At 51.0% G+C, this 27,527-nt stretch overlaps 1 protein-coding gene across 1 annotated transcript in view; it reads left to right on the forward strand.

Moving 5' to 3' along the window:
• The window catches only part of RUNX1 (RUNX family transcription factor 1), a 250,227-nt gene that overhangs the window by 207,076 nt on the left and 15,624 nt on the right, over nucleotides 1-27,527 (forward strand). Inside the window, exon 7 of the mRNA XM_077765499.1 lies at nucleotides 4,890-5,081. Coding sequence (XP_077621625.1) covers nucleotides 4,890-5,081 — 192 coding nt within the window. The remainder of the gene's footprint in view (nucleotides 1-4,889; nucleotides 5,082-27,527) is intronic.

The raw sequence follows: 27,527 nt of genomic DNA on the forward strand, positions 1-27,527 counted from the left end.
TCTGAATGGCTGTGAGAGATTAAATAAATGACATAACCTCTCTGAATGTCACTCCTCACATGTGGGTTAAAAAAACAAGGCTGATTTCTCTGGCACTTCTCCAGTTCTGAGGTACTTTGCAGGGATCTCCTAATTTAATAATATGGGAAGAAATTAGGGGGAATAGTTAGGCTACCAAAGTTTATATAACATTGGACAATATATAAACATGAATATATAATATGTATTCTAATATATAATATGCTAACATATATATCGTATATTATATTTTATATTGTGATACACACACACACACACACACACACATACACACACACAATGGAACAATACTGTCCAACATTAAATTGGCCAGCAGACAGATAGGTTTGCTATTAGAAAGATTTATTTCATCACCTGCAAGGTGCTTTAAGGAAGAATCATGTTCACATTCAGTATGGTTACTTTCCTGTCCTCGGGATTTGATAACCCTGGAATCTAGAGTTTAGGATGTTATACCAGGAAAAATGAGCTGTTCCCCACACACACCAATTTCTTTTCCATAGTCATAAAGCAGTAGCAAATTAAGGGAGAGATACCCATGTTTTTATATCCAGGCCCATGGTGTTAGTATCAGATTGACTAGTAAGCATCTTTTGAAATACACGTATGCTTTCAGAAGAATCACAAGGTCATATATAGATAGATACAAATGCGGGTGTACACACACACACACACACAGATAGATATCTTTTTGGTATTATCATTCTGGATACGTTCAACTGCTCCTCATGACAATGCTTTGCGTCTATACCTTCCTACTTTTTTTGCTGAGAACCTATCAAGAAAAGTAGTAAACCCATACCAGAAACATGGGCTAGCAAAGTGCCATAAAATTATTCTCTCTGGCCAGAATTTTCCAGGAAAAGGCGACAATTTAGCCTTACTTGTTTGCGTTGATAGAGGGGAATACAGTTCAGGCGCCTGGGTGGCTCAGTTGGTTTTAAGCTCCCAACTCTTGACCTCAGCTCAGGTCTTGATCTCAAGGGTGGTGAGTTCAAGCCCCACGTTGGCCTCCAGGCTGGGTGTGGAGACCTACTTTAAAAAAAAAAAAAAAAAAGGAGAACATCGTATTTCACAGTTCGACCACGGTTTCTTAAAAAATATAGCTCAGTTATGCAAGAGATATGCGTAGTTACCCAGTCTACTTTTTATAGCAGAAAATTGAAAGCTGGTCTCATTATCCATCACAGATATCATAACATTTAGGGATGCCTTGTGGACAGCCAGCCCAGAAAACCCCAGGACGTACGTCTTTGGAATGAAGAAGTAAAATTTCACAGATGGGATTAATTTATTTTTATTCTTTTTTTTTTCTTTTGGCTCTTTATGACACCGCATATCTAATAAAATCCTAATCAAATACTTTTTCCAGAATGTGGGAATGGTTCTAGAGAAATATAATTTAGTGTCTTTTTCAACTCTATTCAAGAGTCACTGAGATGTCCTGATATGAAATCTTGAGGTAGCCACTATTTTAAGGGCCACCACGTTAACATTTTCAGCTGACCTCCAGTGTCCTCAAAAAGTCAGACTGCCAAACACGCGTGCTTCGGGCTCATGGTAATTCTACTAGATTTGATGCAGAGTTGAATTCCCTGCTGTCTTCTGAAGCCCAGTACTCAGCAAGAAAGAAAAGTGAGTTTGATAGTGGACATTTCCCATACTCCTGTATTTAAAATTCAGGGGGGCAAATTGACATTTTAATTGCACACAGATACAGGAAACCGGAGACATAAAGCATTCATTTTCCCCAGCTTGAACGTTTATATCGGAAGCTTCTGTATTTCATACAAAATATTGCTCTTTGGCCCGGGAAATCTGATGGCTTCAGAAAAGAAGAATTAGGTGTTCTTTTGATCTAGCTTATGAATGCATCTGAACCACACCTTTCAGATGATAATGCTTTTTATTTCCCCGGGGCCCTGGTGTTAGAACCCTCTAGCACCCTGGTGAGGAAGGGGCTCAAGATAACCTGCAGAGGCAATAAGGCTCTTAACTTAAGGCCAAGGTCACATGCGGGGAGGCTGTGGAGTGAATGTTTCCCCCGCTCCTCCAGCATTAAACTCAGCCTCCCGACTCTCAGGGCTTAGAAAACAGCTCAGAGTGAAGAATTGTTTTCTCCAAGAGTTATGCCCGAACATTCCTGCTAGAGCAGACAGTCATCAGTTAATCTCTGTAAATGACTAGGCTTTTGGCAGGTGTCTGCTGGTACAGAAATTGCTCACATGTTAAAACTTTTATTTTTTAAAATGTAGGGCAATGAGAGGGGACTAATAAAAAATAATCTCATGTCGTGCCTGGCCACAGTTGTGGCTTACCTAAAATGACTTATTCCTGCTCTGTTTTTTGGTGGCATGTGGTCCCCAAGCTTGGTGGCTGAGACAGACACAACGGACAGCCTTTCTCCAAAGGCAGAATAGACTCCAAATTGCCAAATGCCGTGTGCTGAGAATGATCACCCCTGTCCTTGACACTGAGTTGTTCAAAAATGCCACTGGGTGCCCAAGGAATGTGAAGTTTTGAAATGGGTACAAAACCTGCTGGAAGCCTCTGCCACCATTATTTTGCCAGCCGGCATTCTTTCTGAGGCAGTAGAACTCTCCAGAATCATTTGCCCTGCCCTCTCCTCTCCCTGACTCCTAATACCAGCCACTGGGTCGTGATGGGCATTTAAAAAGCTGAATGACTCTGCTTTGGATGGCTTTTGGGGTAGGATTGTTTTGCTTGCAGGAAAACCAGATTTCTCAGCCTGATCAGCAGAAAGCTAAGAATCTGTCCCAAAGTTAAAGGAGGGAGGAGTAAGGGTGCCTGGGTGGCTCAGTTGGTTAAGCGTCGGACTTCAGCTCATCACGATCTCACGGCTTGTGGGTTTGAGCCCCACGTTGGGCTCTATCCTGGCAGCTGGGAGCCTGGAGCCTGCTTCAGACTCTGTGTCTCCCTCTCTTTCTCTGCCGCTCCCCACTTGCGCTCTGTCTCTGTCTCTCTCTCTCAAAAATAAATAAACATTTTTAAATTAAAAAAAAAAAAAGGAGGGAGGAGTCAGGGCAGGAGCCATCCAGAGACACTGAATTACACCATGATCCACTGAAATAGAATGTTCTAGAAAAAGACATTTTCATACTTCTGAGAGAAAGGGATGACAGGAGTTGTTCCGGGACCTGGCCCTATGGCCTTTCGCCCACAAAGCCGGTGCTTAAAATACTCAGCCGGTAAGAGGCCTCTCACATGTGTGCTGGCCCTGTGTGACTCAGGCTGTTTGTGCTCAGGTCGAGTGTTACGGGCTGCGGGGCTGAATCAGAGTCCAGATTTGCCTTGGTGACACATGAAAAGAGGGAGCGTTGCATTTGAACTACACAAATATTATGCTTAAGTCGTTTTCCTCCTTTTGGAGCCAAACAGGTCTTGTTCGTGATAAAAATCACTGCCGTAGAGTGGGTCCTTTTTTCTGGTCTGGAATTTGAGACCGCCTCCCCTGCGCCAAGGGGCCTGGCAGCGGGAAGAAACAGCAAGCCACGGAGACTTGGAGCCATAATACAAGTTATAAAATTTAATTTTGTAATTGTAGCGATTGGGAGCTGGGCTAAAATGCGCTTCTCCCACCCCACCCCCCACCCCCAGGCCAGAGAGCTAGACTCCAGGAATCCTCTTTCTAACGGAGGGCTGGGAGGGCTGGGTCCGGGCATGCGAAAGAGCCCCAGTTTACGGCCACAAGCAGGCTGCTCATCCAGTGTGGTTTGGAGGCCACCTGACAAGGNTGGTCAGTGACTCTTTATTGGAACCACAGGGGTGAGGAAGGAGCAGGGGAAGGGAGATGAACCGCCTGTCCCCACGGTGGCTGGATCAGCACGCTCTGAGCCTCAGTTCTGCTTCCCAGGCCCGGGTCTCCCGCGTAGAGACATTTTGTGGGAGGGATTAAGGAAGGAAACAGAAGGCCCAACCCGCCTGGCCTGTCCCACGTGAATGGCCTCTGCTCACGGCATCGTGGTGACAGTGATTCTGATGGGGAACAAGGCAAGGGCACTCGCCATCGCTACAGACACGGAGGCCCCCCCCGCCGCTGAACTTCCGAGCCCTTGGGCCAGCTCACGCAAGCCGCTTGCTGGCACACCCTCTGGGCTCCAGTGAGCCCAGCCTGCGGGGAATACTGGACCGGATGAGGTCCACGCTACACCTTCCGATCAACCCCCTCCCAGAGAGTGCACCTGGGGAAGTCAGCTTCAGGAAGGAACGCTCAAGAATGCCGTGCGTGGAAAGCTTGCGAGGAGAGGCAGAGGAGAGGGGCCGAGGGGCTGCGCATGCGGGAAATCGGACCTCCCCAGGGACTGTGGGTTTGCAGCCACACCTCGTTTCCTGTTGGAAGGGGCGTGCGCTCAGCTGCGGGGCCCACTCTGCTGCCTCTAAAGCCTGGCAGCGGTTGGGTTTGTAGTAGGGCGCGGCTGTTCTGATGCCACAGGGAAGGCACCTTTCCTGGCTGCCATAGTTCACCCGTGGTGTGTGGCCGAGCGCCAACGATGAAGGCTCCTTGGCTGGTTCTCGACCTGACACGGTCACCAATCCGGGTGCGCGCCCACCGCGTTCTGCCCAGTGGAGGTGGGCGCACAGGGTCAGGGAGACGGCGCGCAGGCTGGGCGGGCACCCAGCGGCCTGTGATGACAGGGGACCCTCGAATCTCCACTGGGAGCCCCAGCCAAGCGTGCAGCCAGCCAGCCAAGCCACGTTGGGGGCGAGGGGAGAGGGAGGGGAAAGGCAAGAAAGCCCCGGATGATAGGAGATCCACAATACATTTTCTGATCTTTTCCCTCCCTCCTTCCTTGCCTCCCTCTCCCCTCCCTACCCCCTCCCCACAATAGGACATCGTCAGAAACTAGATGATCAGACCAAGCCGGGGAGCTTGTCTTTTTCCGAGCGGCTCAGTGAGCTGGAGCAGCTGCGGCGAACAGCCATGAGGGTCAGCCCACACCACCCAGCCCCCACACCCAACCCTCGGGCCTCCTTGAACCACTCCACTGCCTTTAACCCTCAGCCTCAGAGTCAGATGCAGGGTAAGTACCTGGAGGGAGCCCGCTTCCGCCTCGCCCTCCCCTCGGGCAGCACCCCCTCCCCCAGACCAGTCCTGGCTTCTTTCTCCTCCTTGCGCGCTTGGACCAGCGGCCTGGGAGCCTATTAGACACGCAGGGTCTCTGGCCCACCCAGGACCTACTGACATCCCCAGATCGGGAGGCTCTACTGCCTCGGATATGGAGAGATATCTATCTATATGTAGATAATATCTTGAATTTTTTAAAAGTTAGCTTTACCTATGCTATTTTTCTCCCTACCCGTTAGGCTAGAACACACACACACACACACACACACACACACACACACCCCAAGCAAGGTGAAAGTCAGGATGTTTCAAGTTCTTGCAGTCCTCAGATTATTGGGTGGGGTTTGTATCTCATATAAGTTCTTATGAAATATAAAGAAATGGTAGGAAAGTCTGGATGCCATTACATCAAAGGTATTATTTACAATACATAAATTTGCAATCAATAAAGAGCACAGGTTAACACCCACACACCCACACACACCCCATATACACATACCCTGGAGTTTCGCTAGCAACAACAAAAACACTGTAAAATACAATAATTGCATAAAAACGCCCTGTGCCAAATTAGATAATACACAAAGCTCATTTGCACCGTAGAACCCACTGACGTCAATGATTATTTGCTCTGTGATACCATGTCACATTTCCGAAACACAGTCTCTTACTGTGTGCTGTGCAGCATACGGCTGTATGTGATATGGTCACAGTAAGACTCCCTTCTCCAAGTAGCAGGCTTGTTGAACCCAAAGGGAGAAATTAGGGTCACATCTGGGGGAGACAGCAGGTGGCCGGCCAGGGACGTGCTACCTACCCCCGAGACTGCCAAAATTCGCTTCCCTGAGCGTTTTCTGTGTGTGAGTCGCATTGCGGGATCTGCTCTCCTCGTGAGTTCTTTAAGGATTCTAGACAAGTACCCCTCTTTTGGGGTTAGCACTTGTGGGGTCCTCCAACGGTAGGCCGACGGTCTTGTACGGAGTTCAATGGCTCCTGTCCTGGGCTCTCATAAGTATGTTTCTGGGGGCGGTTCTTTTATTTGAGTGGAAAATTCACAAAGAAAACTTCCCATCAGGCACTATGCACACAGCTGTTAAGTGGTCTGTGTGTAGAGTGGCCCCTTTGTATCCAAACAGAAACCCACAGCTTGATTCGGTCTGGTTGTCGCTCATCTTCGGACTTATCTTCGGCGTATTGAGGAATAGCCTCTCTGAAAGCATCAGTTTTACGGTGATTATCATGACTTGTTCAAAATGTGCATACTGCTTTTTTTTAATGCCAGAATGCAAGCGTGTACGGTAAATTGGACAATGGCACTTTAATTGTAAGAGCCGGGCAAGGGGTTAAATGACACTTGCCCTCCAAACAGAACAAATTCTCAAGGAGATTTTTTTGGTCCAGTGTTGAGAGCCATTTAAATTCATTTATGTCACCTGCAGACCTCCATTTGCAACATCAAAGGGAAGACTCCTATTCTCTTCTTCTCTCACTGTATGCCGAACGATTTATACTACTAGGTTGATGAAGGCACTTGCCTTTTTCTACTGATATCAGAACCGAAACTATTTAGCATTTTAAAAATGCAATGGAAAATTCAGCCACAGCGGGAGCAGGTTGAAATGGTCACCGTGAAGTCAGCTTTGTTTCAGACAGTTTTGGTGAGGAGTGAATCAGATCTGATTTCCCTCCTTGTCAGATACGCTTTTTTTTTACCAAAAAAGAAGAGGGGGAGGGTGGTAATTGAATTCTTGTCCTCGGCAGTCAGCAGCTCTTGGGTGGAGACCACGGACGGGCATTCTTCAGCTCTTTGGAATACTGTATGCTTAGCAGAGTATCGGGTTTAACACGGAACATCACCCCTTTCTTGTTCCTTTTAAAAACTTTGTACTTCTGTAACATGTAAGTAATCATAACTTGCTTTTAGAGTTCCCTAGAGGCTTGGTCGCTATCCTAAAGAATGTGTTAACTGTATGGCTGATGCCCTTTCGTTCCAAAATATGATTTGCTGGTCAGTCCATCACTTGTAAAATTATAGGAACTGTTTAAAAATAACTGTCCAAGATATATTCGTATAAAACTACTTTTTTCCTTTTTTTTTTTTTCCGTAAGGAAATGCTTTTTTACCTTAGTCATGTTTTGAGTAGACCCTGGGGATTTTTTTCCCCCCTGAAATTAGAAAGTTAACAGGGATAATGGTAAAGTCTCTTTCAGCCAGAACCTTCATTTTGTTCTTGACAGGTAGGAAAATGGTTATTTTCCTGGCTTAGCTCTGGAGACTCCATATTATATTTAAGAAGATGCTTTATATAAATATTCAGCATGTGTTTATGGCTCTCTTTGAAAAGGCAGCAATCGCGCTGAAAAAAAATATCCCAAAGGTAGTTAGCGGTGCCGTGCAGATGTGTGAATGTCTTCGGCATCTGGAAACGTCAGCAGCTCGGGGCTTGGAGGGATTGTGGGTTGACAGAGAGGCTGGGACTTCATCTGGAGAGTTACGCCTGGCCCTTTAACTCTGTGACACATGTAGAATACGGCCTCTATTTATCTCGAATCAGGTGTGCTTGAGAATCCCTCAAAACTGACATCTGAAATTTATCTGAAGCAAGGTGAGGGAAAAGGAAGACAGATCGCCGGCCACCAAACCACTGTCGATTTGGCAAGGTTTTAACTATTAAAAGGGTTGAAGTTAATCTCCACTTCCTACTTCACTGGCTCTAAAAAGTGAAGAAGAAGCCATTTTGTCGTGGCTACACAGTTAGGCAAGAAATCATCAGACTTCTCCCAGCGGCTTTTAGGATTCTCGTAGAGTCAGGGGAGGGAAAACGGACACGTGTCCTTTCAAAAGATGGGACGGGCAGATTCTAGTGAGATGCAGTCGCTGATGCTGAAGCAGTCACACACACTCCTTTCGAGATGGCTCCAGGCGACCTGAGCAAGTAATTTTAAGAATTTGACTCCTGATTTACCAGAAATGATGAACTGCATTTAAGGCTGCATAACCCCCAACCTGTCTGGGACGGGGGAGACAGACTCCCATCTGCAGAAACTGGAGAAACGCAGTTGTGTGGTTCTGCCATGTGTTGGCGTGAGGTTTAACTCTTTACCTGGACCAGTTAGGATGTATTTTGGCACAGGTCAGGCCTTTGGGCACATGATTCTGCTCTCACCGCCATCCCTTGATGTGGTTGGTAGACAGAGGGGCTAAACCTCGCAGGTTGACGATTGCCCACATTCTCCCAGAGCAGATATGACAGATGTGGACTCAAACCCAGACCTTTCTGGCGGTGGAGCCAGTGGTGCGTGGGTGGCAGGTTCTGTTGGATCAAGGATCCATCAGACCCAGGGCTGACCAGGGTCAAAAGATCCCAATCCTCAAAGGGGAGAGGGGAGCTGGACATTCACTCGCCGGGCTGTACTGAACGCCTTCTGTTATCATTAGATGTTGCTGATAATGACCTTAGGGCCAGACTCTGTGGTGGGCACCTCAAAAAACTGTCTTTTTTTGAGGGAGGGGAAACATGTACATATATTTTTCAAGCTGGGGACAAAAGAACTTACAGTCATGAATCTCTAGCGCAAGGGAATGAAGGACAAGGAGGGCTTCCCAACCACTCAGTGTTTACTGGGGCAACGGCCTCGCCTTCCTGCATGTAAGAGTCTGTCTTTCTTGGGGTCCCCTGGGACCAAATCTTCTTAACGTCCAAACACAGGCCACCTCTGATCAGCCTTGAGGAGTTTGAGTGCCTCTCTTTGAGAGTTGAGAGTATGGCCAGAGTGGAGACCCTCACATCTCAGATTCATCTCCTGATTTTTAGTATTCCAAACGATTTTTGTTTTGATAGTGATTTCCCCCGAAAGTCAAAGTTGCTTTGGAACGGCTTGGTTGTCTGGGAAGCTTTTTGAGGTGTGATTTGACTTTGTTCCTCAGCCATCCAGTTGCACATGTCAGTGTTTATCAGCCACATGGACAAAAGGGGAGGGGGGAACCTTTCTACTTCCCTGTAGGAGGAGAGAGAAATCCCCTTTCCAGAACTTTGGGGTAAAATCTCAAACTGCATAGCACTTCTCTTTTCTTCCCCTCACGTCTTCTCTGTCGCTCTCTCCCTCCTTCCTTTTTCTTCTAGAAGTTCAAAATCAAGAGTGGGGGTGGGAGCTGTTTGATTACCTTGGAAGTAGAGGCTATAGTCCAAAGCCAGAGGTTTGCGCATGTAAATCTATAAATGGTCATTTAATGCTTACACAACAAAGCAAAATAGGGCGCTAGGAATCAACTTAGAAGCCATGCTGTAAACGTGAAAAGTGCATGATTGAAAAATCACTCTTATCTAGCGTGGTAGAACTTGAGAGCCTTTCGAGTTTTACAACGTCAGAATCTTAATGCGATTGAGATCAAGCCTGAATCAGGTGTCCCCACGAATACATGAAAGTAAATAAATAGGAGAGGGAAGGGGGGGAGGTGAGCGAGCTGCTGGGTACCACCACTGTGGCCCGTCTTCCCTTCTCATGAGCAGGCGGGGGGGTCAGAGTTAATAGAGCCAAGAGCATTCTCAAGGCAAGAATTAAGAACCCAGTTTACTGTTTCCGATGTTCTTGGCTGGTGCAATGTAAACTGTAGGTTTAAGGAAAGTTTGAAAAGCTCATACTAATGAATTACGTCGTAGGCATTCAGAAAGAGAAAAGAGGTTGGGAAGAAAGCGAAGTCTGTTGTCTCCTTGAAAAAAAAAAAGGCCCTAAAGCCTTTGCCTTTGTGGCTTGAGTCGAATGTGGCTGCAGTGTGTCTGTCACCCTTGATTTCCATTCACGGCCTGTGAGTTCCTCCCTGCGCGCTATTGATGGAGAGGCCTAGTTAGAAACACAGAGCCCCCTTCAACGGCACGGCTCAAAATGCCTGTGCTGTATTTACAAGCACCGCGCAGCTAAGTACTTAATAAACCAGCCCTTCAAAGGAGCCGCCAACCTGGTGAGCTGTCAGCACCAGTAATCGTAAACCACATTTTTAGCGGGACTACGTTTTCAGACCAAACGCTTTCATGGATGTCGTTCAAGGTGATCAGACCGTGTTTTCCAGAGCGCGTTGGCAATGCTTTGTGGCCAGCTTTCCTAGTTACAAGAAAGAAGGGTTCACTTCAGGGCCTGATCTTAATGATAAAATATTCCTTCTGAGGATTCGATATGTTCTGAACTTTCCCCTCGATCTCATAGTCTACGGGCTGGCACTTGGGTGTGTGGGTGAACACACATACAGATGAGGTCAGACATTTCTTAACATTTTCTAGTGCACGTAGGCAGAGGGGACCAGAGGACCAGAGGTGCTAGGTGTGTGTGTGGGGGGGTGCGGACTCTGCCCTGTGTCATGGGAACCAAGCAGCCCAGCAGACAGGAGACCTGGGTCCCCTGTGCCCTAGCCCCCAACAGCTCATGACACTGTGGATGGTAGTAAGCATGGGCTCAGAAGAGACGGGAAGGCCACAGCCAGCCAGCTGGGATGGACTCAAGAATCTGACCTCCCCAGCACTGGGTGTATCACTGTCATTTTGGACAAGCTGCCTTTAAAAAAAAAAAGAAAGCGAGAAAAGGCTTTATGGTAAGGCATGGTGGACCCGACACCCATTTCGAAAGGCTGGCAATTTGCATACCTCATAATCCCAAATTTACAAATCACCCGAAGGTAGCCTTTCACATTTGTATATTTAAAAAAGAAACTTTGACTATGGCCATGAAGTCAGGTCAAAGGTTGCCAAAAGTGTGTCACCAGGGGAGGAACAGACCATATACTCTGGTAGCAAAGCATGGTCCCGGTTAGAAAGCCACTGTGCTTTCTTGTTCAGTGGTGGTTCCCCAGACCAAGTTGGTTTTTACTCATTTGCGTTAGTTTTCTGCACATCACGGAGTGGAAATGCAGACCCTCCTGTAATTCGGTTCTTCTAGGGGTATTTAAAAGTCAGCGTGGATGATTCAATAATTCTGAGGAACTGTAAGGACTTCTGCCTTTCCTTATTCCTCTCTAGCCCTCGGGGCACGACTGCCAGAGCTTTGGGGGAACGTATACAGAGGCAGAGGGCTTCTCTGACCTCCGGAGGCAAGAGCCGCCTCAGCGCATAGTTGTCTTAGATCTTCACAAATATGTTCCTAGCCTTCGCCCCACAGGAGCGTTCCTATTATTGAACAATTGCCTCCAAAGCAGTAGAACAGCCCAATTGTTATGGAGATTAAAGGTACGGATTGCAAAACACCTGTAAATAAAATCTTCACTGACAAACCCAGTTTCTTTCCATAGACCTTTCTTCCGTAATCTCTTTCTGGCAGAACATTTTATGTTTTGATACCGGAGATTCAGTTACCAACCACAGTCAATAAAACAAAATAATTTTAAAAAATAGTATAGAACTCACCCAAAAAACAAACATTGGCCAATCATGTTTATTTTCTGTTTCTTTGTGCACGCCGGAGGATTGACAGGAAAAAAAAAAAAAAGGAAGGTAGTACTTCTTATCCAGTTGATTATTTTTCTTTTCTTTTCTTTTTTAATGGTTATTTATTTTTGAGAGAGAGAGAGGGAATGGGGGAAGACAGAGAGAGAAGAGACGCAGGGTCCAGGCTCTGAGCTGTCAGCACAGAGCCGGACGCAAGGCTCGAGCTCATGAACCACGAGATCATGACCTGAGCCAAAATCGGACTCTTAACCGACTGAGCCACCCAGGAGCCCCTTATCAAGTTGATTTTTAGTTATCAAGCTATGCAGAGTCTTCAGATGGAGTATTAGCCAGTTCAGGCTGTCCTACACGGCATGGAATGTCACATTTATGTTTAAAAGGAATCGGTATTTTCAAGAGAAAACAGTATCATGATGTCAAGTCCCAGAATGAGCCCTGAGTGGGAGAGGTTGGGCAGAAATGACAGTTATTTCCTCCAGACACAGTCCTGGGCACCATCATAATTCACAACGTCTTAGGGTCATATTTGGGGTCTGGAACCTTCCAAATGTAGTTTCAAGATTTTGAAGAACATCTTCCAGCTGTGGTCAACAGCAAGAGCTTACTGCTCCTTTTGTAAAGGGGCTCTCCCTAAGATGGAATGCCCCGTTTTTCCAAACTGGAGAGAGTGTGGACGAGATGGGGGAGGAGGTGGTAGAGAACTGGCCAGCGCGTCTCATGTCACCTAACAGCTGTCAAGTGGCCGTGAAACCTGAGCTTTAAAACACACGGCACCAACAGACATAGCGCTCGTGTCTGCACGCCATCTTGGTCTTCCACCCGACGTTACTGAGTCTCCGCGTCCATAAGTCACTGTGATCAGAGTGGTTAGCAAGCCTGGGGCCGCTGTGGTGGTGAGCTCAGTCCTGCTGGGAGGGAGGGGGAGGATGAGCCGTGACCCTTCTGCTGTGGGGTTAGGGTGTGATCACCAGTAGTGTTGTAAGGGCAGAGTGTCCCTAGAGAAAGCCTGTGAGTCGGCACCGCCCTGGGTGTGAGCAGTTCACCCATCCGGGACATTTAAATCTCCCCGATCTATAACGTGCTGGTTCCCACAGAGGAAGTGTCTTTACTTACAGCTTTATGTGTATTCGACCTGAGTCATTCCAAGGCCAGACCCAAGACCCAGGGAGCTTACGCTATGCCAACAACTCCTACCATCTTTAGGAAGGTAACATATATACACTGACTTGCAGGGGTGGGGAGTGGGGGGTAAAAGAATCTCTCAAGGTAAAAAGGGAAGAAGAAATCATCTGACCAGTGATAGTACTTTTTGGTGTTGCAGGTCACACTGGGGGAGTGAACATGGTTGTTTTCATAAGTCTCGTGGGGTTATTGCCCTGGGTGGCCACTCACACTGCATTAGTGCATCTCTCTGTGAGATCAGATGGCAAATTATATGATAAAGTTATTAAAATATCTGTAAAAGTCAGCACAAAGCTCAAGGGCTCGCCTTGGCATTTCTGCCCGTTAAGTGGTTTATTTAGATCGCTTCTCTCGAGGTCTGTTCATCTTCATCCGGACATTGTTGTAAATTGCCGGCTCTGTAGAACTGTCATTGGCCTGAATTTTCAGCCGTGATCCTGTGGCTGGTCCGAGAGGGTTGGTATCTCAGGGGTGGACGCATACGTTTTTGAAACGTGCAGTTACTTCCCCTCCCCCACCCCGCTTTTGAACCTGCAGCGTGCGTTGGTGGTGGTATCTCTCCTGGGGGTGTCACTGGGGCAGTGTGCGGCGAATTATGCCAGGGACATTGCCTGGTTCACACGTTCACCAAAGGCAGTAACAAAATAGAGCTCGAGGTTACAGAAAGGACCAATGCCGTTGGTTCATTTAATCCTTGCCACCTGTCACCCATGAGGTTGCAGGACAACAGCCCTGAGGGTCCCGCCTGGTGGCCTGCGCAGGCGCAGAGCTGCCACACGATCAGTTCCAGTTTCCTTCACCACCGATCCCAGGTCCCCCCATCTCATATATGCAATTGCAGACATGGTCTTAAACGCTAAGATTCTGTAATTCTGGCCACTGCAGCTCCTGGAGATGGACGCCCCTGCCTGACATTCTCAGGGAAAGCAGTAGGGATGCCCCAGAACACCTCTATTCTGTTGCTTATATGAGTAAAAGCCCACCTTTTCTCTCTCTTTTTTTTTTAAATTTTCGGTAATATTTTTGCTGTGGGATCGGACTTTCTGAGGCACCATATGTTGCTAAATGAGAGAAGTCATTGCCCAGACGTGGATCTGTTTAATTTAATATGATTTTCCACAAATTACAAAGCATGACTTTAAAATTGAATTTGTGCAAAATTACAGATGGCCAATTCAGGTGGACGGGAGAGGAAATCTTGTTACTCTTATTCCAGAATCTCTTCCCGATTTCCTCATTTGATTCTTTCACGCCTTGGGGGAGGGGGTTGAGGGAGACGGATACATTAGAGGGTCTATGAGGAATTTCTTTTATGTTTCAAACTTTCACCCTGGTCATTCATGGCTCCCTCAGAGGGAGACACAGTGGCTTGAAGATGTCAAGACAGAACGGATGTCAAGACAGCTGTTTCTCCCATCTTTTTTTTTTTCTTTTAACATTTATTCATTTTTGAGGCGGGGGAGGGGCAGAGAGAGAGGAGACACAGAATCCAAAGCAGGCTCCAGGCTCTGAGCTGTCAGCACAGAACCTGACGCGGGGCTCGAACCCACGAGCAGCAAGATTATGACCTGAGCCGAAGTCAGACACTTAACCAACTAAGCTGCCCAGTGCCCCTACTATTTTTCCTGTCAGATCATCAGAAGGGACTCAGAAAAAACAAGGCAGCCCCTTGCCACTCAGAGAATGCCCTTTCTCAGGAAAGCAGAATCTGGACTAGAAATCAGCACTAAAATCTACATGGCAGATAATGAGTGTGGACTTTGGAATTCCAGTTCTGGGTTGGCCACTTTGCAGTCATGTGACCTTGCGAAAATTCCTGAAGTCCTCTGTGCCACTGCTCCCCATCTTAAAATGGGCATGCATGGTAATAATGACCCACTGGCTAGCCGTGAGGACAAATGAGTGACTATCCATATACCCCACAAGCAGTGTGCGTTGCGTGTAGTTGCTGGTATTACCTCAGGAGCTGGCTGCGGGGATTGAAGTATATTTTCGTCCAGGGTCTAAGCACAGAGCCTGGGATGCTTCAAACGCTAAATAAATGGTTGATGTTATTTGCTTTACTCTCCCCGCTATTATTGTCCCCGTGTTGGTGGCAGTGCTGTTATCACCAGGGTGTCACACATCCGTCCGTCCCGTCAGATTCAGAGGAGCCACACAGCCCCTCTGTGACAATCACCTTCAGTGTCCCCTTGTTCCGCCGGGGGGATGGGAGCCGCGCGCGGTAGTAGGGCCTTCAGTCACGTTCCGTTTCCCTGGGTGAACTCCGACAAGAGAGCCCATAACCACTGCTCTGCGAGTGGGAACAGTTACATCTGAAAGGGACCTTACGCTTCTTTGCTCAGTGCCCTTTATGTCACTCATGAGACGCCCGAGGCCCAGGGAGCCACGGGGGTTGGCCCAGTTGGAGGCCGACCTGAACTCCAAGTCTTAGGACTCCTGGTCCAGTGCTCATCCCATTGGTCTGTCCACCTCGGAGGTGGCCACGGAATATGGAGTGTGGAGCCCTCATTAGGACATGTAATCGTGCTCTGCGTTCCGCGGCCCTTTTCTAGAAGTGTGTGGGTGCCTCACGGAGATGATAGGCGCCCGGGGTCGGATTCTGTATCCTGTGCTTCTTTGGGGCTCCATTTGCAAAATGCTCAGTTGCACACGTGAGGGGGGCGGGGGGCTCTGCAGAAAGGCAAGGAGAGAATGCCCATGTCCGGGCCACCCTCCGTCCTTCTCAGCCCCACGGGGCGCCCCCAGCCCAGCTCCCTGGGGGGCAGCAAGCAGCTGCAGAAGGGCTAACAGGACACTCTGTGACCACCGGGCCCACGTGGGCAGCGGCCAGGGTTGAACCCTGACCCGTCCCTTAACTTGCATGAATCGGACACATTCAGAGAATGTGAATGGTCAGCCTCTTCGGCATTTGTAATGAACCATCTACAAAAGGATTTCTTTGAACCGAGTTTCACCTTCCTGTGTGATTCTAAGTAAATACCTCCCTGGGCTGATTCCGCCCACAGGCCCGGGCCTTGAAAGCCTGCTGGCGGCTGGGGCTGGCGGGCCAAGAAGAGGCCTGCAGACAGGTGTGCGAGTGTTTTGGGGGCGGGGCCTGGCAGCCACAGCTGTGGGAANTGAATAGTGCATGGCCACGCGGACAGGGGAGCTACTGCGATTGACCGCCGTCATGATTTCAGAGTCAGGGTCACGAACGGCAAGGCCAGAGCTACCCAGGGCCTTCACGGGAATCCCACGGGCAGAGCGAAATGTCCCTCTGTCAGAGGCGCTGAATCGAGGGTGGCTTCTGGGCTCCCTTCCGTTGGTAGTCACCTCTCCTACGTGCAACTTAGTTAAGGCTTAATCAAGAGAAGCAGGGACTTGAGGCCCCGTACGGACTGACACGTGGACCTCTCCTTTGGCTTTGCCACCCACAGCACGTGGCTCTTGATGAGTTATGACCACAGCCCTGGGGGCTTAAGCTCCAGGCTTTGCATGGCTCTCGGGGCTGGTCTGAGAACCACAGGTTCCTAAAGAACAGACCAGAGGAGGAGGCGATGAAGGAAATGCTAGGAAATGGCCTCTTGCTGCTCAGACGACCAGATCCATTCAGAAACATAGCATTCAGTGGGGTCGCACATTTTTTTCGCCTCGGGTAACGACTTCCCCTGATTTGGGCCGTTCTTACAGTGACTTTGAACGTCTGACCACGGAAATGAGTGAATCTTAGAAAGCCGGATCCGAATGAGATGGCCAGCCCCCCTCATTCCATAGAGGAGACATCAGAAGCCCAGAGAGGTTAACTGACTTGCTGAAGATCGCACAGCCAGCTCCTATACTCACGTGCCCCGCCTTCCCGCCCATCCTCCCTGGCTCGAACACCTTCTAGTATTAGGATGCAGCAAAGTGAAGCTTCCCAAGCAGTTCCTGCAAAACAGCACCTATGTGAAAGAGGGGCTGTTGGTACAAGATGGGGCAAACACCACCCGTTTGCCTGCGCGCGCTCCACCCAGTTTCTCATTTTTATATTACCAAAAAAAAAAAAAAAAAAAAAAGAAAGAAAGAAAGAAAGAAAGAAAGAAAGAAAGAAAGAANGGTCTCAAATAACCCAAACAGGCAGGGTCTGACCTGCAGACAGTCTGCAGGCATCCGCCCAAGAAGCTGCCGGTCGGCTGGTCCATCCTCCGCTGATTTATGGTGTGTGTGTTAAGCCTTAAATTGTTGAGACTCTGGCTGGCTGTAGTGGTATTACTGGAGGGCTGTGCATGTTTTCAGCTCACGGAGCTGGCTCCGGTACTGGAGGCGTTGGCCTCAGATCAAGTCCAATCTCACACCTGTCTGAGACAATGAGGGCCTTGTTAGACACATCTCCAGTCAAGGCGGCTCAGGCTGCTTATTTTTCACGTTCAGCACAGAGCAAGGGGTGGGGGGCGGGGAGCTCGGGGCTGGGGGGAAGCCAAGGCGAGACTGGGAAATGCTGGGGTCAGCTGCCTCCCTTGCCCTCTCCTTCCCCCTCTTCCCTGCCCACCTCTCCCCCCCCATTTTATAAACTTTTCCTTATTTTTGGAAATTAAAAACAAACAAACAATACCAACAGTAGCTCTCTTATGAAGGAGAATTTCCTACTGCAAAACAGGGAGCTTGAGGCCTGTTGGAGAATAAATTCCCAGTCATCTGGGAACAACGCAGTGAACAACACAGTGGACAAGCCGGGGGGGTGGGGAGCCCCCACATCAGCACTGAAATCTGAGCTTTTTCCACACGAAGGGGGTCTGTGCAGGAGAGATTTTTCTCCTCTTATTTTTCCCTCCCACTGCTGCCATTTTAGTGGCTGGGGCAGTAAGCAGAGGGATGAACCGGCAAGCTCCTCTGTCCCCATTCTGTCCCTCCTTCCCTTGTTAGAACACAAGTGAGCCACCAGCACTTAAACGTCTGCAGACCCTCTGCAAATCCTGCTTTCCGGAGACCCTGACCTGAGGCAGCCCCTGGGCAGGACCTCTTCTGGGCCCCAGTCAGCGACCCTCAAGGCTGATGGCTGTGAGTGACCATGATAGGTCAGAGCCACCCTGAAATGACTTGCTTTGCCCGGGACTGCGCCATGTGGGATAAAAGTCAAGAGAAGAGTTTCCCAGAGTTAGGAAAGCAACCCTTTGCTGCCAGATCCCCCCGGACGCCCCACGCCAGCACCTGGGGACTCCTCTCATGTCTTGGGCACGTCTCGGGGGCTTGAGTAGCTCAGTGGATCGCTCTGCGTCCTCTTTGATTAGCAAGCCTCTGACTTGAGCGGGGGAGGTCTTTAGGTGCCAGGGGTCACTCCATTCTGTGTGTCCTCCAACGAGAGACTGGCAGGGCCCCAGCCTCACCTCCGCAAAACGACTTGAGTGCCAGCTTCAGCCTCAGAGGCGCAGCGGGGAAGAGGTGCGTGCTGCTTGTTTTATCTGAGACCTGAGACTGGAGATGAAGTGGGGCCCGTCGGTTTTTCCTAGAGCAGATCGCTTTGAACGCAGCCGCCCTGGTTTCTCCATATGTGCGTGTCGGCCACCTTCCCCCAGGAGGGCTTTTGCGGAGGCATGAGAAGTGGCAATGAGTGATAGAAAACCCGGGGAACTTCCGGCTCCCTCCTGCCTGGGTTGGAAGCCCTTGTAGGTGACGTTCAGTGACAACACATGTGAAGGCCCTGTGCAGTTGGAGAGGACATCATGTTAAGACCTTGACCTCCAGGGAGGCCAGAGTGGGCACAGTCTCCTCTTTGAGGCCACTCTGTCTGAACTCATTGCCTATGGAGGATGGTGGCCGAGGGAGTGGGTGTGGCCTTTCAAGCCATCTGATGGCCAAGGAGGACCCGATACAGAAACCAAAGACGCTCCTGCTGAGATCGCTTTACCCGCAGGTTTCTTAGCTCCTTTCCCTGCCATGCCTTTCTCTGGGCCGTGAGACTTCCATTCCTCTGCTGAGCCACCCATGCTCTGCAATGAGCAAACGTGAACCCAACAAGCAGGAAGAGGCTGGAGCATAAGGCTGCTGTGAGCCGCTGCCGTAACCTGGCCCCTCCTCTGACCTCTAAATACCCACCCCCGCCTCCTCTGTCCTGCCTTCCTTTAGGGGGCCTGGCCCGCCCCATCTCCTTCAGGACGTCTTCCTCCCATCTGCTGATGGAGCTGGCCCCACTTTTCTGCTCCTTGGTCCCATCCGTCCGGCCCCACACCTTGTCCCCCATTATCACCCAACAGGATGCACGTTGCTGCCGCCCCGGCTGCCATGGGCTCCTGGGAACAAGCCCCTGAGACTTCCCTCTGTGCTTTGAGATCATCAAAACCTCAAAACCACCAGGTGAGATGCTTTCGAAGCATCCCCGGAGCACCCTCTCCTCCTCATCTCCAGTCATGGTTCTGAGCGAAGGGCTTGCCTCAGAGTTTCAGGCAGGCGGGAAGTATCTCTCCTTCTCCAGGCCCCCGCGACCCCAGCCCAGATCTCCAGGGTAAGGGGCGAGTGAGAGTCCCTGAGGAAGACTGTGCCTGCTCTCGAGACAGCAGGTCAAAACTGGTTTTCCTCTCAATTCTTAAAAAGTTCTGCCCCGAGTGATTTCCTTCCTCCCAAAGCATCAGTGCGTGGAGAGGGCCTTGCTTCTTGGCTCTGTGACTTACTCTTCCTCAGCCTCCTACGGGCTGGCGGGGAGCCTGAGGGAGGGAGCCTGGGTGGTCCCGCCCAGGTGACAACAGGCCCACCCCTTTCCCTTCACTTTTGTGATAAGGAAGAAGATGGGAAGGGTCTGTGCTTCTTGACCCTCGGACCCCTTCCCCTCTGCAGCCCCCTGGGCTCTCAAGCTAGCCAGCTGCCCTCTCCTTTTACTGCCTCCTCACCCCCCAGGCTGGACACTCCTGTGTCACTGTCTTGCCTTCCCATCTGCCTTGCTCCTGCGCTCACCTGAAGCTGTCTTCAGATACCTGAACCTGGGCTTACACATTTAATTTGAGATTTGGACCCCAAAGTAAGAAACGGGTTGTTTCTCTGCTGCTTCCTTGGAGCCCCCTCCCCCTCCCCACCTCCCTGCTGTCTCCCAGACCTGAGAGGCGTTGTGCCCCTCCCCCCCGCGTTCAGGTGCGTCCTGGGTAGCCTCCTTCCCTAAAAGCATTCCTCATTCTTCCTGGTTCTGGCACCTTTCAAGTCCATACTTCCAAGTTCACTCCTGACCTTGGTGGCCCTCCTCCCTGCCCACCTTGGACCAAGCTGACCCGATGACGGGCCTCAGGTCCCCCAGCACTGAACAGCCACCACCTCCACGCCCAGTGGCATCACTCTGTGCCTGAGATGGATGAGAAAAGGCACGTAACCCCTCCCCCATCCTGTGTTGTGCCATCGCATCACGGGCTTCAGCTGGTGGACGGAGGGCCCTTCCTACCCACCTGTGCTGGCCCGCTGGTCTGTCTGCAAAAATCACAGAATGTGGGCCAGTTGGGGGGGGGGTGCGGGGAAGGACATTTGTCACCCTTCTCTGTCAACCTCCCTTTCGCTTTCCTTGCCTCCTCTTCCCTCAATCCCTCGGAAGCCTTTCTGGTTCCAGTCTGGGGGGAAAGTACTTTGGACATGTTGTTGAGACGGGTTTGCTGTTTTGTTGTTTGTTGTTTGTTGTTTTTTTTCAAAGACTGGAAGTTCCTGTCTATTGGAAAGGTTCATGTCCAAAGACATTAGTTACAGAGCTAAACGGCTATAGGATGATCTCTTGCTGTCTTTCTTTCGGGGTGGTACACAATACAAAAAATAATAATAATAATAAACCAAGGAGAGAGAGCGAATCCGTGAACACAAAAGGAGATGTTAGAATAGGTTTTTGTTGGTACTTGCATTTTCTTGCTGGAAAACAGAGCAGAGACCCTGAGGTGCAGAGGTGCGGACAGAAGCCTGATGTTATCTCGCCCCGAGAAATCCTGCCTGGAGTCCAGCGGCAGGCAGGATCCAGGACTCAAAAAGACAGAGGCAATCGGTCCTGCTCGGTACAAACGGTGCTTTTAGTCTTTCGTAAACAGCCTGTGCCCCAGGGCTCAAATCCTTCAAAAGTTTGCCTAGGTAATTGCGTTTCATTGCTGTCTGGCATGTGCTCATCGGTCTAATCTGGAGGTTCAGACAGCCAGGCCAAAGCCTGCGAGACTGGAGGAGAACGAGACCGTGAATTTAATCCACTTGAAAGACAGACTAATACAAGTGCGGCTACCTCATTATTTTAAGTGATGGGAGCAGAAAAGGCTATGGCACTTTCCATAAAAGGGTTTAAAATCGGCACGTTGCAGCCACTTGGCGGTTTAAGGCCATTAGAAGAAAAGGCAGAACCAGGGCGAGGATTGGATCCTTGCTGTCACCTCCTCGTTTCTGGAAGCCGGCCTCCTCCCACAACCAGCCCAGAACACGGGGGCCCCGGGGGGGGAGATGATACCTTCCCTCCCTGAGTTTGACTTGGGTCGTTCATGAATTCATGGCCATAGGCACCAATTTTCATTTGAGATTTGGGGGTGTTTGGGCTTCGTTTAAGGGTGGGAAGGGGATATAAATGGTGTAAGGACTTCCCAGTCAGCGCCAGAGAGCTCAGAATCCCAGACGTATAAGCAGGAAAAGGTATGCCCTCCCTTGTGTCCGTGCTTGGAGATTACTTCCGTCTCCTTCCTTCCTTCTTTCCTCCCTTCCTCCCTCCCTCCCTCCGTCCCTTCCTTCCTCCCTTCCTCCCTCCCTCCCTCCGTCCCTTCCTTCCTCCCTTCCTTCCTCCCTCCCTCCATCCCTTCCTTCCTCCCTTCCTTCCTTCCGAGGGTCAGACCAATTTTTTTTTCGTTTTGTTAGTATATGGTAATGAGGNTCCTCCCTCCCTCCCTCCGTCCCTTCCTTCCTCCCTTCCTTCCTCCCTCCCTCCATCCCTTCCTTCCTCCCTTCCTTCCTTCCGAGGTTCAGACCAATTTTTTTTTCGTTTTGTTAGTATATGGTAATGAGGCTGGGGGAGCAGTAATGGCTTCAGTGACTTTATAGTAAAAGCCAGCACTCTACAAAGAGCCACAAGGTCTGTCCCTGCCGTGTCACCAGCCTGCCATGGGGAACAGAGAGAGCAACTTCACCTGTCTGTGCTTCGGCTTTCTCTGAAACGGGGCTGGCTCGGAAAGGCTCTGAGGTTGCTTTCTGCACTATCATTCCATGAGACGTTGGAATGAAGCCTTAGAAATGTTGACAGTGATTTGCATCATTATCTAGTTACATGTGACTCATGCCCGGGAAGCTCAGGAAGGGCAAGCAGTAGCCTGTCCCTTCCCAGGTGGCAGAGCTGACGGTCAGCTCGGGAGTGATCTTGCCGGTCGTTTACACCTGCGTCTCACCCACGACGCGGCGTGCCAGCTCCGGGTCTGGGTGCTGGGCCATGGGACTGTGAGAAAGAGGCGTCCCAGATCCTGGCATGGGGACAGAATTCTCCCTGGGCACAGCGTGAATGCTGATGCCGTGAAGGCAGACAAATGGCCTCCAGTGACCCCGCTTCCCACAAGGGCTCCAGAAGGTTCCCACCACACCCCTGATCTCCTCACACCCCTCGGTTTCATCTGTGCTGTGCCTGGAGATGTGTGCCTACCCGGGGCTGGGTTTCCCTAAGGCAGCGTTGACACTTGGGTCTGGATCAGTCTCTGCCGTGGGGGAGGGGCATTCTGCACCTTGTAGGATATTGAGCGGTGCCCCTGGGCACTCTAGGTGCCAGTAGCACCCCTCACCCCAGTTGCGACACCCGAAAATATCTCCAGACATTGCCCAATGGCCCCTGGAGGAGAAACAGTCCCTGTTGAGGCCAGTCTGGGAAATTCACAAACATCACACCGTCCACACAGGATCTCGATGCCTGTAACAAGGGGGTGGATCCCAGGTGTCTATAGTTGGTAGCAAATCCGTTTTGACTCTTCACATCTGTTCTCCATAGGTCATTCATCCCTTTTGTTGAGCAATAGTTTCCTAGTCCGCTATCTCAGACTCTACTTTTTTTCCCCCCTAAATCCTTCCACGTTAGTACAAGTCACTGAAAACCTACTGCTTCTCTGAGAAAGCCTTCCTTGACCTTGTAAATCAAAGCTGTTCTCTGGAGGGAGGTTTCCCACCGCCAGGCTCAGTATCTTTCTCAGGGTGACCTCATCTATTAAAGTATGAAGGTTGTATTTGAAATACCATTTACTTTCTCTAAGTCAATACATGAAGCTGTGGATCTTTAGATCATCAGAGGTCTGCTTATTACCAAGAGTTTTTGTGTGTGTGTGTCATTTTTTAAATCGAGATCTGTGTTGGAGTTTAAAAGAATTCCGGCAGATTTCCATTTGCCTTTCTGAATCCGTTTGGGGTGATATTCCTCTGCGAGTGTAGATTGCCCCTAGATGAATCTGACTTTATTAGTTTGTGTCCTTTGTGAAAGCACACAGCTCTTATCTTCAAAGGTCTCCTTTATGCAGCAAAAGCGCACCTCAGCAACCTGTGTTATTAATCTGTTGCAGTCCCAATTAGTTCACGTGAAGGTCAGTCCTTTGGGGGGGGTGCGGAGCCGCTGCAGACTTAAGTGAACAAATTCCTCTTACACGGAGCTCACGCGAAGGTAGGGGAGAGGGCTGCCGCCCAGACAAAAGAGGGAGTTGTCCGCTGCCCCAGGAGAAACTGATAGCAAGTCCCTCCTGGCTCAGGAGCCAAAGGAACCCAGTTGTTCTGAAGAACTCAAAACTAGCATGGGAGGGGCGCCTGGGTGGCTCAGTCGGTTGAGCATCCAACTCTTGATTTCAGCTCAGGTCGTGATCTCACAGTTTGTGGGCTTGAGCCCAGCATCCGGCTCTGTGCTGACAGCTCAGAGCCTGTTTGGGAATCTCTCTCTCTCCCTCCCTCCGTGTGTGTGTGTCTCTCTCTCTCTCTTTCTCTCTGCCCCTCCCCCACTTGCACTGTCTTTGTCTCTCTCAAAATAAATAAGCTTAAAAAAAAGAAACTAGCATGGGAACCTGTTAGTTTTAAGGAAACTGTTTGGGGCTGTTCTTTCTTCACTCTCTTACTCCAATGGCAAATAGCCCAATACTTTAGCAATTGTTGAGAAATAAAGAGAAACAGAGCCATTTCTTGGGGTTTTGTAATGAATGGAGAAGCCCTGAACTTAAGAAGTGTAATGAACACTGCTCCTCCAAAAACATGCCTGTGAAAAACGAGCCAGAGCTGGTGGGTCAGGTGCACGTTGAGTCTTAGGAACAAAGGACGGTGCTGAGCGCACGGCGGCCTCTTCCCGCTGCGTCTCCGAGACCACCCACGGAAGACAGGAAATCCGTGGACCCTGGGCGTCGTGTGTCTCCGACACGGAGAATTGAAGGGCCTGAGGTCAAGTGGAATGGCAGTGCCCTTCAAGAGGGAGAAGTTCATGGTTATGTCCGTGCAGAACACTGGAGGTGGAGGGACAGCCGGGAATCGGGAATCGCACCGTACTTGCTGCGCCCTGGGAAGGCAGGACCTTTGAGGGGCCGCAGGAGGCTGGCCTCCCGCACCTGCTGCTGGGAATTCCTGGATCCCCGCCCTGACGTGTGGGAAGGGAAGGGAAGACCAGAAGCCACTGCAGGTCGGGGAAGAAAAGTCAAGGCCAGACGGCACAGACAGGAGTGAGCACGAGGAAAACTGAAGGCTGAAGCAGAAGCCGAGCCCGCAGTTTATGGGCGGAGGCCAGGCCCTTCAGCCTGCGAAGCTTACCCTTCTCCCCTTCGAGTTGGGAGCACGGAACGCGAGCTCTTAAAGAAAGAGCTGCCGCCACCCAACGTGCGTCCCACCTCGGAAGGTACAGAACAGCGCATCTTCCGTCTGCCAGCTCAGCTTCTGGATTTCGGGGCCGGGGCTGGCAGGGCCAGGTGGCATCAGGCGGCCANGACGTTTGCCAGCTCAGCTTCTTCTCAGCTGCCATCTTCCGTCTGCCAGCTCAGCTTCTGGATTTCGGGGCCGGGGCTGGCAGGGCCAGGTGGCATCAGGCGGCCACCGTGTAGCCACCTCCAGCAGAGTGGCCACAGTGCTCCCGGTGAAGGAGGCTGGTGCTCGGGAGGAGGCAGGGCTTCTGTTTCCGCGCCGTAACCTGCTGTGTGCAGCCTGCTGGAACCTCCCACGTGCTCGCCGTGAAACCGCGACTTCCCCGGGGAGGGGCTGGAGGGCACTTTGCACCTCACGGCTGGGGAAACTGAGTCTCCAAGGAATTAACTTGCCCGAGCACACCACGAGTGAAGGGCGAGTCCGGGCTCAGTCCTAATCGCGCCGACTCCCAGACGCCCTTGCTAGGCTCTTCCTCAGGCCCTCTTGACTCCCTGGGCGACGGCGTTCTTGCTTCCCCAGCCATAGGGCTCCGGAGTTTACCAGAATGCCATGCTTCAGAGTTTGCTGCTTAAGACCAGAAGTGTCTGGCCTAAAGCCCCAGTAAGGATGCATCAGGGCCTGGGCAGCACGGGGGAGATGACACAGAGGCTGCGTGAAGGGCTACACCCCGTCTAAGACCTGTCCCACAGTCGGAGCTTTTTACAAAGCCACACAAGGGCTGAAGTAAAATCGAGGGTTGCAGCCGGGAGAAGTGGGCAGTGGGAAAGCCACCCTCGGGCTGGTGGGGCCGGTGATCTCTGGCTATCTCTTTGTCTCCCACCAGAGATGTATCTGAGGCCAGGTGTCGGCTGGAGGGCGGCAGGCTGGCTGGGGTGGTGTCAGACAGAACGAGCCAGGCTGCAGAAGGACGTGACCCGCTAGCCGTTGTGTGCCACATCTCGTTCTGAGCTGGGTCAAGAGCGTTCTCTCCAATACCGACGACTCTCAGGGTAGGGGCGGTGGTCCTGCGGCCCCCTGGCCCCAGATCTGGCCTCACTCCTTCTTCTTTCTTGCCCGCCGCCACCCCGAGGCATCCCAAGGACCCTAGCAAAGCTTGGCCACGTTACTTTATAGGATCTGCCCCAGGGTCAGCTCTCACTGAATCTGCTTGGTCAGAGAGACCACTGAGGTCCCTCTGGCAAGTCCTGTGGGCTCCCCCGCATCAGCACCTGGCCTTCCATCGACAGTCTGATCGTGGCGTGGCTCTGACAGTCTCCTGCCCTGTGCCATGGACCAGCGATGCTCAAACCTGCCCAGTCCTCTTTAGAGCACGTGCCAGCCCCGCAGAACATTCCTTCAGAAGGTTTCTGCTTCTTTAGCTTTGGCCAATGCCAGGTCCTGCTGTGTCTCTGCCGCTTGGAGCTTCCCACTTCGAGGTGTCTGTCACTTGATCCCTGTTGAGTGAGGGTCCTCGTTCTGTGTCAAGGGCTCGAGCACAAGCTGGAGGCTGCCTGAAATCGCCCAGCTGTTGATTCCTTCTGGCTCTTCCTTCTCCAGGAGCGACAAGGAGGTCACAGGAGCTAGAGAATGAGTGGACGAGACCCGAAGGCCATCCTCAGCCTCTGTGTTCTGAGGGTTTTGTTGGAGGAGAAGGAAATGGAAGAAGGGAAGGAAATTACTCCAAGGGCGGCTGTGGAATAACTTGAACGTGGCGCATGGGCTGGCCTTACAGGAATTTACCCAGCCCACCTGTCGAATCAGTTCAGGCCTGGAAAGCATGTCCAGGGGGCCGAGGTGCAGAAAATCTTTACGGGCAAGGTGTCTGCAGAGGATGTTTGTTTAACAAAGTACAGGGCAATAATCTGTCTGCAAGGGAAGACAGAGGAAGACCAGAAGGTTCCTTCTGTTCCCTCGAAACCATGATCCCCCCCATCTCGTGTGAACTCAAGGCTACTCTCTCTCTCTCTCTCTCTCTCTGCCTCGGGGACACGGTGTGGGCAGAGAACAGGAGGTGTTTATCCACACCCGCGTCTTTTCTCGGAGCCAGTGTCTTACCCCCAGCCCTTCCTCAGAGACAACTCTGCCGGAGTCCAGAACCTTTTTCCAGACGCTGCGAGGAGAGGCCTCGTGGCGAGGGTTGAACTGTTTCCCCTGGGAAGTGTCTGGCAACTCTAATGAGGACCGGCCCTTCGCGTTTATAGAACGCCTTTCATCTGTGGTCTCAAAGCTGCTCCACAAACATTAATTAAGTCTCACACCTGGGAGGCAGGTGAGGCTGGCTGCCCCCAGTTTGAGAGATGAGGAAACAGAGGTTTGGAAGGAAAAGCGCTGTGGCGAGTCACGGGGGCTGGGGGCGGCCCTACTGTGAGGGATCGGCCTCCTGGATTCCCAGCGCCCCGACCCGGTGGCCCTGAACGCCACGCCTGGGAGCCTCCCCACCTTCCCCCTGGCGGGGCTGGGAATATGGGTCCCTCCAGAGGCTGGGAGGGGTGGAGATGTGGCCACAGGGCTCCGGCTCCCTTCTCCTTCCCTTCTGCAGAGCCCCCCACCATCCCCCGATCGGGCCGGGACCCCTCGAGACCCTGAAGGCCTTTAACACGCAGCATCCCCGGGCGGGTCTCTGCCCAGGCTTGGTGCTGGATGCTTCCCTTCAGAGTAATTGCTGGAACAATGAAGGCATCTTAGCCGTACGTACATGACTAACCAAGATGTCTGTAGCCGGCAGAGACAACGGTTGGCAAATACCAGAGCTATTTCACAACCTTGCTTTTTCCAGGATCCAGCGCTAGTCGGAGCTGACTCACATTACCATGGGGTTTCACTGATAGCAACAACACGCTACTCCTGTGTCGGCGACCCGGCCACACTGCTGGGTGACTGCTCGCCCTCCTTCTCGGGCTGCGCTGCGTGGACCGCAAGCCTCGTAGACGGGAGAAAACGGTGCTGGGAGACGGCGGGACTTCCGGGGAAAGGGCTCTCTCAGTACACAGACCCACCCA

This window comes from Crocuta crocuta, unplaced genomic scaffold, assembly GCF_008692635.1.
Source record: "Crocuta crocuta isolate KB4526 unplaced genomic scaffold, BGI_CrCroc_1.0 scaffold84, whole genome shotgun sequence".
NCBI classification, from domain to species: domain Eukaryota; kingdom Metazoa; phylum Chordata; class Mammalia; order Carnivora; family Hyaenidae; genus Crocuta; species Crocuta crocuta.